The sequence below is a fragment of the Theropithecus gelada genome, chromosome 7b (assembly GCF_003255815.1).
Source record: "Theropithecus gelada isolate Dixy chromosome 7b, Tgel_1.0, whole genome shotgun sequence".
Classification (NCBI taxonomy): Eukaryota; Metazoa; Chordata; class Mammalia; order Primates; family Cercopithecidae; genus Theropithecus; species Theropithecus gelada.
The window spans coordinates 74,400,329-74,419,135 of record NC_037675.1 but is presented as its reverse complement, the minus strand read 5'-3'; the positions used below and the strand labels follow the sequence as shown (position 1 = coordinate 74,419,135).

Below are 18,807 nucleotides of genomic sequence, written 5' to 3'. Positions count from 1 at the left end.
TGCGGATACCACACTCAATGAAAAAACTCCAAGTCCCGAAATCCTCCGTAGCCGGTCCCCACCGCCTCCTCGCAAGAGCAGCCTCTTTAGTACTGGGAGTTGTAGTCATTCAGAGTCTTCCCTTCCGGGATGTGGGGCGAAAGTGCGCCGCGAGGAGCTACATCTCCCAGGAGGCAGTGCGCACTCCGCCCTCGCTAGCGGTGGGCTCCTCCCTCTCTCGCTCCTCCCTTTCTGGGCTGCACCGCTCACGCCTTCCTGTTAGTCCAAGCTGGGAGAAGTTCACTCCGATCAGCTGATCCCAACTGACAACAGGAGAGGAGGAAGCCCGGGAGGCAACGAAGGAGGAGGGTGGCGGAGATGGAGATGAGGATGGATCTGCCGGTGTCCTGAGGCACAGCCTCTGTCCCCACCGGCGCCCTGCGGCCCCCCGACGCCGCCTTGCTGCGGCCGAGCTGCTCCGTGGTGGGATCCCCGGGCCGCGGCGGGCAGGGCAGGGCGGGGAGGGCACGGCCCAGCGCGGGGCGAGTGATCGTCCTGGGGCTCCGGCTGCCCTCGGGAGGAAGGAGGGGCGGGTGCGGCGGGGGTGGGGGTGGGGTGGTATAAACAATGGATTCGGCTCCGGGCTTTGCTGGCGTGGGGGAGATTTTGGGGGACCTTCTTTGTTCTTAGGCTCCGCTCCTGCCCCTCGGGTTGTGGCGGTGGTGTCCGGGTGGAAGGAAGGGTGAGGAACCCCCGGCTGGGGAGGGGTGTCGAGGTGGGGGCCCGAGTGGGCAAAATGTTTGCTTGACATGGCCGGGGGTAAGGTGTACTTTTGAAGGTTGATTTTATATTTTTCTCAATTGTGACAAGTTTGATTTTTGTTTCTGTTTTGGGAGTTGGCTGGGCACCTCTGAGGTTAGAGTGTAAATAAGATCCCCTAGTCACTCCCTTCGCCTTCCTTGTTTATCTAAAAATAAGATTGATAGATTGATTACTGTAGGGGAGGAGTGACTATCAGAAAGGCAGGCTTTACACCTTGTTGGGGCCTTGGAATGGGGGTCAAGGCTAGGGGGAATTAGGAATATAATTGTCAAAGTGACAAAAGTCCCTTTCTTGGCCCAGTTACCTTTTTTCCTATTTTGAAGTTATTTTTAAGTTAGTTTTTAAGTGACAAAGAGAAAAATTACTTGTTTTGATTCACTGCAGGCCTGGCTTTGCCATGGGTTATAGTAGAGGAATTGTCTCCTGTTGCTCCTTTTTTTTTTTTTTTGGCAGTTAGTGAAAGAAGGGACAGAAGAATTACAAAGTAAAAAAATTGTTTTTAAACATGAAATTATTACTATTGTTTCTAAGTTTAGAGTCCTCAGTATATGTCTAACTGGAGTTGAAACAATCCAGTTACAAGGCTAACCGGGTCGGCCCAGGTATTTGATAGATCTAAAGTTCATTATTACATTTTCATTAGCTTTATACAAGCCTCTCCACTCCTCCCAATTGTGGGATGCATGTGGGGGTGCAGAGGGCTGTCCTTCCAAGGACTACTCACTTAGTGATTTAGATTCTGGATTTAATAACTGAATGAACAGAAAATTCCAGTCTGGCAAATAGAGCAGCAAAGTCTTTTAAATGCCTTGGGCCTAGAGGTGGCGTTTGTTGTCAAGAGGAGGAACTTTAGCTATAATTTTGAAAATATTTATTATTATTATTATTTTTTTTGAGGGAGTCTCACTCTGTCTTCCAGGCTGGAGTGCAGTGGCAAGATCTCGGCTCACTGCAACCTCTACCTCCCGGGTTCAAGCAATTCTCCTGCCTCAGCCTCCCTAGTAGCTGGGATTACAGGCGCCCGCCACTATGCCCAGTGAATGTTTGTATTTTTAGTAGAGATGGGATTTCACCATGTTGGGCAGAGTGGTCTTGAACTCCTGACCTCAAGTGATCTGCCCACCTCGGCCTCCCAAAGTGATGGAATTACAGGTATGAGCCACTGCACCTGGTTATATAATAAGCCAGTGTAAGTGTTAAGATAAAAAATGAGATTTCTGAACAGGTGTGGTGGCTCACGCCTGTAATCCCAGCACTTTGGGAGGCCAAGGCGGGCGGATCACCTGAGGTCAAGAGTTCAAGACCAGCCTGGCCAACATGGTGAAACCCCGTCTCTACTAAAAATACAAAAATTAGCTGGGCGCTGTGGTGGGCACCTGTAATCCCAACTCCTTGGGAGGCTGAGGCAGGAGAACCGCTTGAACTTGGGAGGCGGAGGTTGCGGTGAGCCGAGACTGTCCCATTGCACTCCAGCCTGGGCAACAAGAGCAAAACTCTGTCTCAGAAAAAAAGAAAAAAGAAAAAGTAATGAGATTTGTCTCAGCAGTTTTGGGCTAGTATTTAATTTAGTCACAATATTTTTTTTTTTTTTAAAGGTGCACTTCCGTTTTTTAGATGATTGAAATCCTTTTCCTTCCCCTATTCTAGGTATCCCCTGAAATACTGACTTCAGGTCGAATTATATTGAAAAGCTCCTGGCCAGTTTCTTTCGTTACCAAAACTTTGTAGCTGATGTCCAACTGGTGAACCCACCGCCGTGAATCCATCAGACCTCTCTCAGCCATAAAAGACCCTTCCAAGTCAATTTTGACCACCTCTTTGCTTACACTTTATGGAGGATGAAACCATTAAACCAAATCAACGTTGCTGCTGATACAAGAGTCTTGGAGGCAGCAAATTAAAAATTTGAACATTTGTTTGTCCAGAGCTATAACAGGAGGACATGAAAGGTGTTCTTTTTTAAAGTGTTCAGAACCCTGGGGAGGTTTCGTGCAGTCTTCAGACTCAAATATTTGTCTTCACTCCCCGGGCAAGCTCAGTGACTGTTATATGGTGGGTGTGTTTCCTTACCAGTGTGAGTATGAGTGCCCAGACTTCCCCAGCAGAGAAGGGCCTGAATCCGGGGCTGATGTGCCAGGAAAGTTACGCCTGCAGTGGGACGGATGAAGCTATCTTTGAGTGTGATGAGTGCTGCAGTCTGCAGTGTCTCCGCTGCGAGGAGGAGCTCCACCGGCAGGAGCGCCTGAGAAACCATGAGCGGATAAGACTCAAACCTGGCCATGTCCCTTACTGTGACCTCTGCAAGGGTCTCAGTGGGCATTTACCAGGTGTGAGGCAGAGGGCAATAGTGAGGTGCCAGACCTGCAAAATCAACTTGTGCCTGGAGTGCCAGAAGAGGACTCATTCTGGGGGTAACAAAAGGAGACACCCTGTTACTGTGTACAATGTCAGTAATCTCCAGGGGTCACTGGAGGCAGAAGAGATGGATGAGGAGACCAAGAGGAAGAAGATGACTGAGAAGGTTGTGAGTTTCCTCCTAGTAGACGAAAATGAAGAAGTTCAGGTAAGCACATGGGTATCGTGGGATTCATGTGTAGTGGAGCAGATCCGTTGTTGGAAGGCAGCTCTCCGAAACCAATGTCCGAGAGGAGATCACATTTTAATCATTAAAAGGCAAGACCTCTGGAGGCTTTAGCTGCATGGAGTCAGATTTAGTTACCAGCTGCATGACCTCTGGTCGAATTACATTTCTCTGAGCCTTAGCTTTTTCATCTATAAAATGGGGGACAGCCTACTTCATTGAGTTGTGAGGTTGAAATGAGACAGTGTTTGTAGAGCCTGTTGTGTAGTAAATGGTCAGTGTATATGGTAGCTGTTGTTAGTATTAATTGTAGCATTATTGGAACAAACTGATTTAAAACACTTCAGAATGAGAGCACCCTGGCAAGCCGTGAGTAAATGATAGTGATGCAGGACTGTATCTTTCCAGGGAAATACACACTCAACATTGGGTTCCATGGGAGTGCTAGGTAATAAGGCATAAACCTGCTATCTCGATTTAGACAGGCAGGTCTTTAAAAAGTGGCTTTTAGGCCGGGCGCGGTGGCTCAAGCCTGTAATCCCAGCACTTTGGGAGGCCGAGACGGGCGGATCACGAGGTCAGGAGATCGAGACCATCCTGGCTAACACGATGAAACCCCGTCTCTACTAAAAGATACAAAAAACTAGCCGGGCGTGGTGGCGGGCGCCTGTAGTCCCAGCTACTCCGGAGGCTGAGGCAGGAGAATGGCGTGAACCCGGGAGGCGGAGCTTGCAGTGAGCCGAGATCGGGCCGCTGCAATCCAGCCTGGGCGACAGAGCGAGACTCCGTCTCAAAAAAAAAAAAAAAAAAAAAAAAAAAAAAAAAAAAAAGTGGCTTTTAATAAGGACAATATTCTTTCCAGATGGTCTCTTCATATACATACATATATATACATATATATACACATATATATATACACATATATATATACGTGTGTGTGTGTGTATATTTTTTTTTTTTTGAGGTGGACTCTTGCTCTGTCACACAGGCTGGAGTGCAGTGGTGCCATCTCGGCTCACTGCAACCTCTGCCTCCTGGATTCAAGCTATTTTCCTGCCTCAGCCTCCCGAATAGCTAAGATTGCAGACGCGTGCCATCATGCCTGGCTAATTTTGAATTTTTAGTAGAGATGGGGTTTCACCATGTTGGCCAGGTTGGTCTCGAACTCCTGAACTCAAGTGATCCACCCGCCTTGGCCTCCCAAAGTGTTGGGATTACAGGAATGATCGGCTGGTCTCTTCATATTTTCTTGTATAGGTTTCTGATCAGTAAAAGCCAGTGAGGGCATCTGGGAGTACAGAATGACTAGGGGATATTTGGCTTGAGTCTGAGTTGGGGAGATGGTAGTGTTGTGACAGCCAGGCGAGATTGGGGAAGGAGTAGTATAATGTTTATACTTTGGAATGAAGGTAGTGTAGTGTCTATACTTTTCTTTTGAGTGGGCTTTCAAGTGAAGTTTGCTCGAATTCACATCCTTGTTTACCAATCACTGCATAGCCAAGGGTAAGTGATAAAAATCCTTTCCATTCCTAATCTTTTTGAGTTCTATCAACAATCCTGTAAAGTAGAAGTGAAACTGACGCACAGCTTAAATGATTTTTATCACAGTCTGGCACATGGTATCCAGTACCAGTTTGTTGTCCTCAGTATCACTGTGGAGTATCTGTGGTTCACTGACTCAGTACTTTTGATGGTGATGACTCCTTCAGTTTCCAGTTTGGAGGGGAGTACCTATGTAAGTTACCATTTGAGAGGCTCCCTAATTACCCACCTAATATTTTTCTTCTGTACTTTTTTCCTCCTTGGATAAGTTGATGGAAATGAATTACATCATGATTCCTATGTACTTCTATTGTCAGCTAAATACTTTGCTAACACAGACTTTTCTTTATTGGTTTGAGAGGAACAAATAGTTATGGAAGAGTGACCCAGATCCCATTCCGCGTCCCTTGTTAGCAATAATGTCTTCATTATGGATTATGCTCTAATTGGGTGACATTGTGGACTAAATCTTTTATAAATGGAACACTTGGATTTTGGATGGTTCTTGGTGGTTTTGCTATCAGTTCTCTGTAATGTCAGCTTTTGGAAAGTCATAGTTTGGTTGTTGCCACTTTTGTCAAATGAGGGGAAGCTTTGGGATGAACTAGTAACCCTCATGGATTGCATTGGCACCTTTAAAAAGAAGGCTTTTTTGGGGAGGAGGATGTGTATTTTTTTTTCTTTTTTGTAGCATTGATATGTGTTCCTTAGTTGAGAATTAAGAGCATTTAAAGAAGTGTAATGAAGAAGATAAATCTAACTACCCAGAGATGATATTGGTCCTTCATCTTTATTTCTTGTATGTAATATGTATATAATTGGATTGTTTGTAAAGATTCTTCCCACATTTCCTCCCTTCATAAACATTAACCACTTCCCAGGATATAACAGTTTGTTAATTGCAAGCAGCATTCTTGGGACTGATGGTTTAGACATAGAATTCATTGATTTTAGGTGATTTGTTCTCATAGAGTCATAAATGGAGAAATGCTTAAAATATCTAGTTCAGTTTTCTAATAGTGAATGTTCAAAACAATTAGATGATTGACATAAATCTAGGTTATAAATTAAGCTAGATTGTGAACTTCTGGAGAGCAGGACCATGTTTCATGGCCTATACCATGTACAATGGTAAACACATTGTCAGTGCATAAATACTTACTGATTGGTGTTGTCACATCTAAACTTCAGTTGTTTTATTTTTTTTTTGGAGACAGAGTCTCACTCAGTCCCCCAGGCTGGAGTGCCGTGGCATGATCTTGCCTCACTGCAACCTCCGTCTCCCAGATTCAAGCGATTCTCCTGCCTCAGCCTCCTGAGTAGCTGGAACTACAGGCATGCACCACTTGCCTGGCTAATTTTTGTGTTTGTTTTAGTGGAGACGGGGTTTCTCTATGTTGGCCAGGCTAGTCTCGAACTCCTGACCTCAAATTATCCACCTGCATCAGCCTCCCAAGGTGCTGGGATTACAGGAGTGAGCTACCATGCCCAGCCAACTTCAGTTTTTAAAAAATGGATATCAAGGCCAGGCATGGTGGCTCATGCCTGTAATCCCAGCACTTTGGGAGGCCCAGGCAGGTGGATCACCGGAGGTCAGGAGTTCGAGAGCAGCTGGACCAACATGGTCAAACACCGTTTCTACTGAAAATAAAAAAAATTAGCTAGGCATGGTGGCTCACGCCTGTAATCCCAGTACTTTGGGAGACCGAGGCGGGTGGATCACAAGGTCAGCAGTTTGAGACCAGCCTGACCAACATGGTGAAACCCCATCTCTACTGAAAATACAGACTGAGTGCGGTGGCTCACACCTGTAATTCCAGCACTTTGGGAGGCCAAAGCAGGTGGATCATGAGGTCAGGAGTTTGAGACCAGCCTGACTTGGGCTCCCAAAGTGCATGGATTACAGGTGTGAGCCGCTGTGCCCAGCCTCCTTTCCTTTCTTTTTTTCTCTCTTTTTTTTTTTGAGATGGAGTTTCACTCTGTTGCCCAGGCTGGAGTGCAATGGCACGATGTCAGCTCACTGTAACTTCTGCATCCCGGGTTCAAGCGATTCTCCTGCCTCAGCCTCCCAAGTAGCTGGGATTACAGGCACCCACCACCACGCCCTGCTAATTTTTGTGTTTTTAGTAGGGACCGGGTTTTGCATATTGGCTAGGATGGTCTCCAATTCCTGACCTCAATTGATTCTCCTACCCTGGCCTCCCAAAGTGCTGGGATTACAGGCATGAGCCACCATGCCTGGCTCCTGCTTTTTTTTTCTTAAAGTAGTCATCATTAACGATGAACTGTGGCCAGGCGTGGTGGCTCACACCTGTAATCCCAACACTTTGTGAGGCCGAGGCTGGGGGATCACGAGGTCAGGAGCTCGAGACCAGTCTAGCTAACATAGTGAAACCCCGTCTCTACTAAAAATACAGAAAATTAGCCTGGTGTGGTGGTATGTTCCTGTAATCCCAGCTACTTGGGAGGCTGAGATTGCACCATTGCATTCCAGTCCGGGTGACAGTGCGAGAGTCTGTCTGAAAAAACAAACAAAACAAAAAACAGTGAACTGCATGCCTTTCTAGAATTTTTTCGTATATACTTATCCTTTCCTTTCCTTTCCTTTGTTTTTTTTTTGAGATGGAGTCTCACTGTGTTGCCCAGGTGCTGGAGTGTGGTGGCACAATCTTGGCTCACTGCAATCTCCGCCTTCTGGGTTCGAGCAATTCTTCTGCCTCAGCTTCCCAAGTAGCTGGGATTACAGGTGTGTGCCACCATGTCCAGCAAATTTTTGTATTTTTTGTAGAGACGGGGTTTCACCATGTTGGCCAGGATGGTCTTGATCTCTTGACCTCATGACCCGCCCGCCCTGGCCTCCCAGAGTGCTAGGATTACAGGTGTAAGCCACTGTGCCTGACATAAATTTTCTTTCTTTTTTTTTTTTTTTTTTTTTCTGAGACAGAGTCTTGCTCTGTTGCCCAGGCTGCAGTGCTATGGTGCGATCTCGGCTCATTGCAACCTCCATCTCCTGGGTTCAAGTGATTCTCTTGTGTCAACCTCCCAAGTAGCTGTGATTGTAGGCACCACCACCATGCCTGGCTAATTTTTGTATTTTTAGTAGAAACGGGGTTTCACCATGTTGGTTAGGCTGGTCTCGAACTCCTGACCTTGTGATCCACCTGCCTCGGCCTCCCAAAGTGCTGAGATTACAGGCGTGAGCCACTGTGCCCCGCTCTGGCCTAAACTTTCTAATTAAACTTGATTGTGGCCAAAAGCACCAGCTCACCAATTCTTTATGGCTGCTGTGAGAATCTAATGAACCATAGCTCTGCATAAATGTATTATTATTTATCATTATCAAAATATTATTGATGATCTTCCTCATAGCAGTAAAGAGTCTATCAGTTAGGTTCCAGTTTTGTTTTTCTTCTCATGTTTCTAGGCATTTGTGGGTTTTGAGCATTTTGAGCCTTTTCAATTTAGTACATAGGGATTTTTTTTTTTTTAAATGGGGTCTTGCCCCATTTTTTTAGATGGGGTGTTGCCCGGGCTGGCCTTGAATTCCTGGGCTCAAGCAATCCTTCCACTTCAGCTGCCCAAGTAGCTGGGACTACAGGTGGGCACCACTGTGCCTGGCCCATAGATAGAGGTTATTTTAGCACCTTGTAGGCTGTAACCCTTGTGTGTGGTCTCCTCAAATTCTATGGCCTAGAGTCTCCTAAGATTTTTGTGTATGATTTGAGTACTATTCAGTTTCTTTTAGAAAATGTAAAAGCACAAAAAGCTTCCTTTGAGGGTGAACATTTTATCATTACCTTGTCATGTGAGTGTGTACTATAGTGGTAAATTTGAGGAGAGGCTGACTTTTGGTCTCAGAAGTAGAAAGTCACCTGTGGCTCCTAAATGGACACATTTGACCTGCTGGCCAAAGACATCCATTAATTCATCACAATTTTTGCGCATATATTATGTGCCAGGAACTTTTTTTTTTTTTGAGATGGAGTCTCTATCACCTAGGCTGGAGCGCAGTGGCACGATCTTGGCTCACTGCAACCTCCACCTCCGGGGTTCAAGCAGTTCTTCTGCCTCAGCCTCCTGAGTAGCTGGGATTACAGGTGCGTGCCACCACGCCTGGCTAATTTTTTTGTATTTTTAGAAGAGATGGGGTTTCACCATGTTGGTCAGACTGGTCTTGAACTCGTAACCTCATGATCTGCCTGCCTTGGCCTCCCAAAGTGATGGGATTACAGTCATGAGCCACTGCGCCCAGCTGTGCCAGGCATTTCTTATGTTCTGGGGATACATGGTTAATAAGACATGGTCCATTACTTCATAAAGCTTACCATTCAGGTGGGGAAAGCAGATTTCACACATGTAAACACCTGAGAGAGTGATTTGGAAGCCTCTTTGGCAGGATGGTCAGAGGAGGTCTTGTTGTAGAGGTGACTTTTTTTTTTTTTTTTTGAGACGGAGTCTTGCTCTGTCACCTAGGCTGGAGTGCAGCGGTGCAATCTCACCTCACTGCAACCTCTGCCTCCCGGATTCAAGTGATTTTTCTTCCTCAGCCTCCCGAGTAGGTGGGATTACAGGCACCCACCACCACACCTGACTAATCTTTGTATTTTTTTTTTTTTTTTTTTGAGGCGGAGTCTCGCTCTGTTGCCCCCAGGCTGGAGTGCAGTGGCGCGATCTCGGCTCACTGCAAGCTCCGCCTCCCGGGTTTACGCCATTCTCCTGCCTCAGCCTCCCGAGTAGCTGGGACTACAGGCGCCGCCACTACGCCCGGCTAATTTTTTTTTTGTATTTTTAGTAGAGACGGGGTTTCACTGTGTTAGCCAGGATGGTCTCGATCTCCTGACCTCGTGATCCGCCCGTCTCGGCCTCCCAAAGTGCTGGGATTACAGGCTTGAGCCACCGCGCCCGGCCAAATCTTTGTATTTTTAGTAGAGATGGGGTTTTGCCATGTTGGCCAGGCTAGTCTTGGACTCCAGACCTCAGGTGATCCGCCCACCTCAGCCTCCCAAAGTGCTGGGATTACAGGCATGAGCCACTGCCCCTGGCTTGCAGACGTGATTTTTAAGCAGAGACCTGATGGGTAATGCTAATGTGGTATGTAGACCTCCAGATAGAGGGGATGGGAAGAAAATGAAGGTCGGATGGCATGTTTGAGGCTAGAAAGAATGCCAGTGTGGCTGGAGTGAGCTGGCAGAGAATAGTAAGGAAAGAGGTGCAGAGGGAAGCAGATTCCAGAGCATAGGAGGCCATGCAGGCTGTAGAAGTAAGCGGATTTTATTTTTATTTTATTTTATTTTATTTTTTTTGAGACAGAGTCTCGCTCTGTCACCTAGGCTGGAGTGCAGTGGCCGGATCTCAGCTCACTGCAAGCTCCGCCTCCCGGGTTTACGCCATTCTCCTGCCTCAGCCTCCCAAGTAGCTGGGACTACAGGCGCCCGCCACCTCGCCCGGCTAAGTTTTTGTATTTTTAGTAGAGACGGGGTTTCACTGTGTTAGCCAGGATGGTCTCGATCTCCTGACCTCGTGATCCGCCCGTCTCGGCCTCCCAAAGTGCTGGGATTACAGGCTTGAGCCACCGCGCCCGGCCAGCGGATTTTATTTTAAGGGTGACGGGAGACACCAGACTGCTTTATGCTAAGAAGTCACTGGACCCGATAGAAGCTGTAGTGACCTGATAAGAGACTGATGTATAGACTAGATGGTAGTGACTGTAGAGGGACAGGAAGGAAGGCAGGGAGACCGCTTAGGAGGCTGTTGCAGAGGGTGAGGAAAGAAGTGGTGTAGATTTGATGTTACTGAGATGGGGAAATGGGGAGACTGATGAGTTTTGGACAAAGTTCGTAGGTAAAATAGGAGTGCCGATATGTTGGATGGAGGAGTGAGGGAGTAAGGGAACTCAGTGGTGACTTGTAGGCATTTGGTTTGTACAAATAACACTTGCTTATTTAAGACACCAGGTTTTATTGTGTGAAATTGATAAAACTAAGTCTTTAAGAACCTGATTGATACAAAAAAGACAGATAAATTAGTCTCATTTGTGTTATCTAACACAGTGGTTGTCAATCAGGAGCGATTTTATTCCCTCAAGGGACATTTAGCAATGATTGGAGACATCTTTGTTTGTCACAACAGAGCTTTGGGGGGAATATGCTACTGAATAGTGCATAGAGGCCAGGGTGCTACTTAAAACCACAGGCAGGACGTAGGGCAGCCCCCGACAGAAGGAGTTTATCTGGTGGTATAAAAGGTCAGTAGTGCTGAGATTGAGAAAGTGAGGGATCTGACAGATGAAGGTTTAGTCTAATAGGACATCTGGACACTAGTGAAGTGGCAAATATATAAGGGACAAAAAAATTGAACCAAACATCAGTTTTTCCTTCATCTTTTTCTTTTTCTTTTTTTTTTTTTTTTTTTTTTTTTTGAGACGGAGTCTTGCTCTGTCGCCCAGGCTGGAGTGCAGTGGCCGGATCTCAGCTCACTGCAAGCTCCGCCTCCCGGGTTCACGCCATTCTCCGGCCTCAGCCTCCCGAGTAGCTGGGACTACAGGCGCCCGCCACCTCGCCCGGCTAGTTTTTTGTATTTCTTAATAGAGACGGGGTTTCACCGTGTTAGCCAGGATGGTCTCGATCTCCTGACCTCGTGATCCGCCCGTCTCGGCCTCCCAAAGTGCTGGGATTACAGGCTTGAGCCACCGCGCCCGGCCTCCTTCATCTTTTTCTTTTGTCTTTTGAGACAGGGCCTTACTCTGTTGCCCAGGCTGGTTTCTACCTCCTGGGCTCATATGATCCTCCTGTGGCCTCCCAAACTGCTGGGATTACTGTACCTCATCCTTTTCTTCCCTCTTTTAGTTCTGTCTGCTCCTCAAGTAATTTAGCTGGTGGAGTCAGCATTCTCTTTTGATATATTTTGTAACCTCTCTAATGAAATGGTAAGACTTTCTGAGTTGTATTTATTGATCTTTTTTTTTTTTCTTTTTTGGGGACTGGAGTTTTGCTCTTGTTGCTCAGGCTGGAGTGCAGTGGCACAATCTTGGTTCACTGCAACCCCTGACTCCTGGGTTCAAGTGAATCTCCTGCCTCAGCCTCCTGAGTAACTGGGATTACAGGTACCCACCACCACACCCGGCTAATTTTTAGTAGAGACGGGGTTTCACCATTTTGGCCAGGCTGATCTTGAACTCCTGACCTCAGGTGATCCACCAGCCTTGGCCTCCCAAAGTGCTGAGATTACAGGCATGAGCCACTGCGTCCAGCCGTATTCATTGATTTTTCTAGCCTCAGTGGAACTGTGCTAGGAAAACCAAAGGACTTACAGATCCTTTATTTATTTATTTATTTATTTATTTATTTATTTATTTATTTATTTTTGAGACGGAGTCTTGCACTGTTGCCCAGGCTGGAGTGCAGTGGCACGATCTTGGCTCACTGCAAGCTCCGCGTCCCAGGTTCAGGCTGTTCTCCTTCCTCAGCCTCCTGAGTAGCTGGGACTACAGGCGCCGGCCACCATGCCCTACACTTAGAGCATGAGAGGCCTCTTAGAGCATGCCCTTTTTTGTCCTTTTAGTAGAGACGGGGTTTCACCTTGTTAGCTAGGATGGTCTCCATCTCCTGACCTCGTGATCCACCCACCTTGGCCTCCCAAAGTGCTGGGATTACAGGTGTGAGCCACCACGCCCGGCCCAGATCCATTATTTAGAGCTCGTAATAAATAAATGATTCATGCTGACGAGCCATCTGTAATCTCTTGAAGCCAGAGGCAACACCTTAGCACATAAGTTAAAGATCAGAAGAATAGGATTTCTGGTAGTTAGAGTTCGTAGTGGAGGAAGAGGATAGAATTTTCCCATCTCTTGGGTCTTGTGTGGGAGTCAGACATCGCATTTTATTAGAATGTTAACCTGTTAGGAGAAGAAAGGTGAAACAGTAAAAGGCATTTGTTTTTCTTTGTTCTTGTGTTTTTATTTTTTATTTATTTATTTTTGAGATAGAGTCTTGCTCTGTTGCCAGGCTGGAGTACAGTGGCGCGATCTCAGCTCACTGCAGTCTCCACCTCTCAGGTTCAAGCGATTCTCCTGCCTCAGCCTCCCGAGTAGCTGGGACCACAGGCGCCCGCCACCACACCTGGCTAATTTTTGTTTTTTTAGTAGAGACGGGGTTTCACCGTATGGGCCAGGCTTGTCTTGAAATCTTTTTTTTTTTTTTTTTTTTTTTTTGAGACGGAGTCTCGCTTTGTCGCCCAGGCTGGAGTGCAGTGGCCGGATCTCAGCTCACTGCAAGCTCCGCCTCCCGGGTTCCTGCCATTCTCCTGCCTCAGCCTCCCGAGTAGCTGGGACTACAGGCGCCCACAACCGCGCCCGGCTAATTTTTTGTATTTTTAGTAGAGACGAGGTTTCACCGTGGTCTCGATCTCCTGACCTTGTGATCTGCCCACCTTGGCCTCCCAAAGTGCTGGGATTACAGGCGTGAGCCACCGCGCCCGGCCTTGAAATCTTGACCTCAGGTGATCCGCCCGCCTTGGCCTCCAAAGTGCTGGAATTACAGGCATGAGCCACCGAACCTGGCGATTCTTGTGTTTTTAAAAAGACACCGTACAACCATCCCATTCTCCTCTGTCTCATTTCTACCAAACTTACCTGCGAGTGTCCTCTTTCTGAGAGAACAGAGCAGCAAACTGACAAGAGCCTCCACCTGTTCCACCTGCATGCTGATTGTTTCTGACTGGAATATCAGGAGAGCCAAGGGCCTTTTTATGCCCAAAGACTCTTGAAGCTGAGGCCTCTCATGCTCTAGGTGTAGGTTGGTAAAGAAGCTCAGTGACCCAGGAGTAGTCAGTAAGAGGCTAAGGGAATGTTCACTTGGGGCCGACCCTTTCTAAAATGGGAGCCAGAGATGAGACTCTTCGTCCTTCCCTTCAGCGAAGTCATTGGTGGACATCCTCTCATTGGGACCACTTCTTTTTTTTTTTTTTTTGGAGACAAAGTTTCACTCTTGTTGCCTAGGCTGGAGTGCAATGGCGCGATCTTGGCTCACTGCAACCTCTGCCTCCTGGGTTCAAGCGATTCTCCTGCTTCAGCCTCCTGAGTAGCTGGGATTACAGGTGACTGCCACCACACCTGGCTAATTTTTGTATTTTTAGTAGAGACAGGGTTTCACCATGTTGGCCAGGCTGGTCTCAAACTCCTGACCTCAGGGGATCTACCTGCCTCGGGCCTCCCAAAGTGGTGGGATTACAGGCGTGAGCCACCGCGCCTGGTGAGATTGCTTCTTTAAGAAGACTCATCTTGTAGCTTGGCGGCTTCACTTGTTTACAGTCCCAGAATAGTGCAGCTCAGAATACTGGGACTTGACTAAAAGATACATTATTCTAGTGGAGTTCAGGAATGGAAAATAGCAGGCTGGGCACGGTGGCTTATGCCTGTAATCCCAGCACTTTGGGAGGCTGAGGCAGGTGGATCACTTGAGGTCAGGAATTCGAGACCAGCCTGGCTAACATGGCAAAATCCCATGTCTACTAAAAATATAGAAGTCAGCTAGGCGTGGTGGCAGGCACCTGTAGTCCTAACTACTCAGGAGGCTGAGGCAGGAGAATCACATGAACCCAGGAGGCGGAGGTTTCCTCTGCTATTTCCTGTCTCCCTTCCTTTCTTTCTTCCTTCCTTCCTTCATTTCCTTCCTTCCCTTTCCTTCCCCTTCCTTCCCCTGTCCCTCCCTCCCTCCCTCCCTCCCTCCCTCCCTCCCTCCCTTCCTTCCTTCCTTCTTTCAGATGGAGTCTCACTCTGTCACCCAGCTGGAGTGCAGTGGCACCTTCTTGGCTCACTGCAACTTCCGCCTCTCGCATTCATGCAATTCTCCTGCCTCGGCCTCCTGAATAGCTGGGACTACAGGCTCTTACCACCATGCCCAGCTGATTTTTGTATTTTTAGTGGAGATGGGGCTTTGTCACGTTGGCCAGGCTGATGTCGAACTCCTGACCTCAAGTGATCTGCCTGCCTCGGCCTCCCAAAGTGCTGGGATTACAGGCATGAGCCACTGCACCCAGCCCTGTATGGGAATTCTTTACCACAAACTGGCTGTGCTAGTCTGCCACATGTCCATGCCACTTCTATCTTAGGCTTGTCTGCCGTTCACTTTCTTGGCCCTGTTCTTGGCTTTCTGGTCTAGGGTAGCTTCCTGGGGCTTGTTCTTTTCAGCTCCTCTGAGATTGGCCGGTAGATAACATAACAGGAGGAAATCCTTCAGGACTTCATTCTGGTCAGTAGATTGTGGCCAGAGGGATCATCATCTTTCAAATTGTTGAATTTTCCCATTTTTCTCTTCCAATGGCCAGAGTATTATAATGTAAGGACTAATTTTGGTGCAATGGCTGGTTAGCCCTTTGGCAAGTTCTGGTCAGAACATGAATATATCTATTATTGGTTTCTTAGGTGTCATATAAATATAACAATAAAAAAAAGATCTTAGGAGCTGTCAAAATTATAACCAATAGTTGGGTTAGTAGCAGGGCCTCGTCCTCCGTTGTTGCCTTTAAGGCAAAGAAACTCAAGTAGAAGCCCCTTTTGTTTAGTGATAGTGGTAGAGGGGAAGGCATTATATGGCATTTACTGGGAAACATAGGGTTGAGGATGACTCAGACCAAAAGAAAGATGAAAGAAACTCTATTATGTGCCTTCAGTTTCTGCTCAGTGTCTTGTGAGCTTTTTCAGCCTGGGGATCATTCAGTTACAACAGACTCTTGGCATTTAACTTGATAGGCTATTTTGTTTTAGTACAAGGATGTTTAAAATTTGACCCATGTAAGCCATTGAAACCACCGTGAGTCAGCTTTTTAGAGAACCTGTCTTTAACTACTTTAAGTTACCTCCAGTTTGCATGATTCTGTTTTTTTTTTTTTTTTTTTTTTCCTGGCCTGTCAATTCCTTGAAGTGATTGATTTTTCTGGAATCGAGCAGGCATTTGGCTTTTTGAGCCAGGATTAACATAATAGACATATTTCTTATTAATTTGACCTTCAGTGTTTTCCTGTGGGTGCATCTACTGGCCGCGCCACCCTTGAGTTTATCCGGGAGATTATATAGGGCAGACGCACTTCGGATGGCTGGTCAGACTTTTCCGGGGAGTCTTCCCTGCTTTGGGAGGAGCTCTCTCATGAGATCATTTCTATGTGAGGTTAGAACTGCTAAATGTATTGAACACATTTGCTTGATGGGAAATCGGAGGAAAGATGTGGGGAGACTGTGAAGAAGGGAAGAAAAACAAGGGTAAAGAAGTTTCAGGCAAGAGGAGTTGGAAAGACCTATGGAAAGAGACACAGGAGGAGCTTTTGAAGAGGGGGAAGGTTGGATGCTTCCCTGGAGAATGTTTTGTTCATTTCCCCCCTTTTTTTTTTGAGACAGAGGTTCGCTCTTGTTGCCTAGGCTGGAGTGCAATGGTGCAATCTTGGCTCACTGCAACCTGGGTTCAAGTGATTCTCCTGCCTCAGCCTCCCAAGTAGCTGGGATTACAGGCACCTGCCACCATGCCTGGCTAATTTTTACATTTTTGGTAGAGACGGGGTTTCACCATGTTGGCCAGGCTGATCTTGGAGTCCTGATCTCAGGTGATCTACCCACCTTGGCCTCCCAAAGTGCTGGGATTACAGGCATGAGCCACTGCACCTGGCCTATTTTGCCCCTCTTTTCACTGGCTTTTGGCTAGCATTGAAGAGGCTCTGTTGACTGGTTTATATGGTCAGCTTGGTCATAGTTGGAGTTCTTGGGGCAAAGATGTTTTCCAGACATACATAAGTAGCTGATCTCTGGCGTGACTTCACTGGAGGATAATTGGACTTCCAGGTAGCTTCTAGAATTTTTGGTCCCTTCCTGATTTTCTTCTTAATGAGACTAGGTTATTGCTGTCTTTCCTAGGAAATTTGACTCTAGATGTTAGAATAGTTGAAAGAACTGCCAGAGCCTGGTTCTGGCATGAAGTCACAGACCCTCAGGTTCAAGTGAAGGGGCAGCGTGATACTGCGCAATCCAGCATTCAGAGTATTCTAGAAGTTCCTCTACTTTCCAGCTCAATCCCTTCTGTCTCATGAATATGTTATCTACATAGCTAAACTCATCTCTCATAACTTTTTCTTTCAAAGCGCTCAATACAGTTTATGTGTATCATTCTACAGCAGTCATAAATACTTATTGAATTGTCAATTGTGTGCTTTGTGAGTTTCAGTAGTATCTCTGAACAAATGATTTAAAGTGAAAACTCAGATTAAATGAGACTAGGGAGGGATGGCAGAGGCATTCATTCCCTGGAATGAAGCTCTCTTTTTTGTTTATCTCTGAGTAAAGACTTTTTGGGGATTACACCGTTCTTTTTTTTTTTTTGAGACGAAATCTCCCTCTGTTGCCAGGCTGGAGTGCAGTGGCACTATCTCGGCTCACTGCAACCTCCGCCTCCCGGGTTCAAGCAATTCTCCTGTCTCAGCCTCCCAAGTAGCTGGGACTACAGGCACACACCACCACATCCAGCTAATTTTTTTATTTTTAGTAAAGATGGGGTTTCATCACATTGGTCAGGCTGGTCTCGAACCCCTGACCTCAGGTGATCCACCCGCCTCAGCCTCCCAAAGTGCTGGGGTTACAAGCATGAGGCACCGTACCTGGCTCCATGGTTCTTTTTGCATCCCCATTCTGGCCTACTGACTCATGGGTTTAGTTTGTAATTGGTAGGTCATTTGGTGCTCTATAATTTTTTTCCCTATGTCTCAGTTAACTGTTACCTAGATCTGTGATATTTACAGACAACCTACCTACCTCTTCCCCTTTTCCTTTCTTTCTCTCCCTACTTTCCCTTTGCTTCTCCCCAACCCTCCACTCGTTTCATGAATTAAGAAATTAAATCAGTGGGATTCAGGCATGAACCACAGTGCCCAGCTATTTTTTAATTTTTAATAGAGACGGGGTCTTGCTATGTTGCCCAGACTGGTCTCAAAGTCCTGGCCTCACATGATCCTTATGCCTCAGCCTCCCAAAGTGCTGGGATGACAGACGTGAGCCACCACACTGGGCCATATCATTCTTTTGAAGAAGATTGAATGTTTTCTTACGTATTATATATATATGTGTGTGTGTGTGTGTGTATATATATATATATTTATGCAATCTTATTATAGGTTTCTTTTTTTTTCTCTGAAAACGATCTTTTAGGCCAGACACGGTGGCTCATGCCTATAATCCCAGCACTTTGGGAGGCAGAGGCGGCTGGATTACCTGAAGTTAGGAGTTCGAGACTAGCCTGGCCAACATGGTGAAATCCTGTTTCTACTAAAATTAGCCTGGCATGGCGATAGGTGCCTGTAATCCCAGCTACGTGGGAGGCTTAAACCCGGGAGGTGGAAGTTGCAGTGAGCCGAGATCATGCCACTGCACTCCAGCCTGGGCGACAGAGCAAGACTCTGTCTCAAAAATAAAATTAAAATAAAATAAAATAAAATAGTGAAGTAAAATAAAGTAAAATAAAATAAAATAAAATAAAAATCTTTTGAGAAGGTGTCTCACACTGTTGCCCAGGCTGGAGTGCAGTGGTGTGATCTCAGCTCCCTGCCACCTCTGCCTCCCTGGCTGAAGCCATCCTTCCACCTCAGCCTCCTGAGTAGCTGAGACTAACAGGCATGTGCCACCATGCCCAGCTAATTTCTTGTATTGTTAGTAGAGATGGGGTTTTGCCATGGTGCCCATTCTGGTCTCGAACTCCTGGCCTCAAGCAATCTACTCGCCTAGGCCTCCCAAAGTGCTGGGATTACAGGTGTGAGCCACCTGCCCAGCCGTATAGATTCCTTCCTTCCTTCCTTCCTTCCTTCCTTCCTTCCTTCCTTCCTTCCTTCCTTCCTTCCTTCCTTCCTTCCTT

General features: G+C 46.7%; 1 protein-coding gene across 2 annotated transcripts in view; it reads left to right on the top strand.

Annotated features, from left to right (window-relative positions):
- Positions 1-175: 175 nt before the first annotated feature.
- The window catches only part of ZFYVE1 (zinc finger FYVE-type containing 1), a 61,094-nt gene continuing 42,462 nt past the window's right edge, over positions 176-18,807 (top strand). For both annotated transcript variants that reach the window (XM_025391243.1, XM_025391242.1), the window contains exons 1-2: positions 176-462; positions 2,449-3,364. In XM_025391243.1, the coding sequence (XP_025247028.1) occupies positions 2,882-3,364 (483 nt within the window). In that variant the 5' untranslated portion in view covers positions 176-462; positions 2,449-2,881. The remainder of the gene's footprint in view (positions 463-2,448; positions 3,365-18,807) is intronic.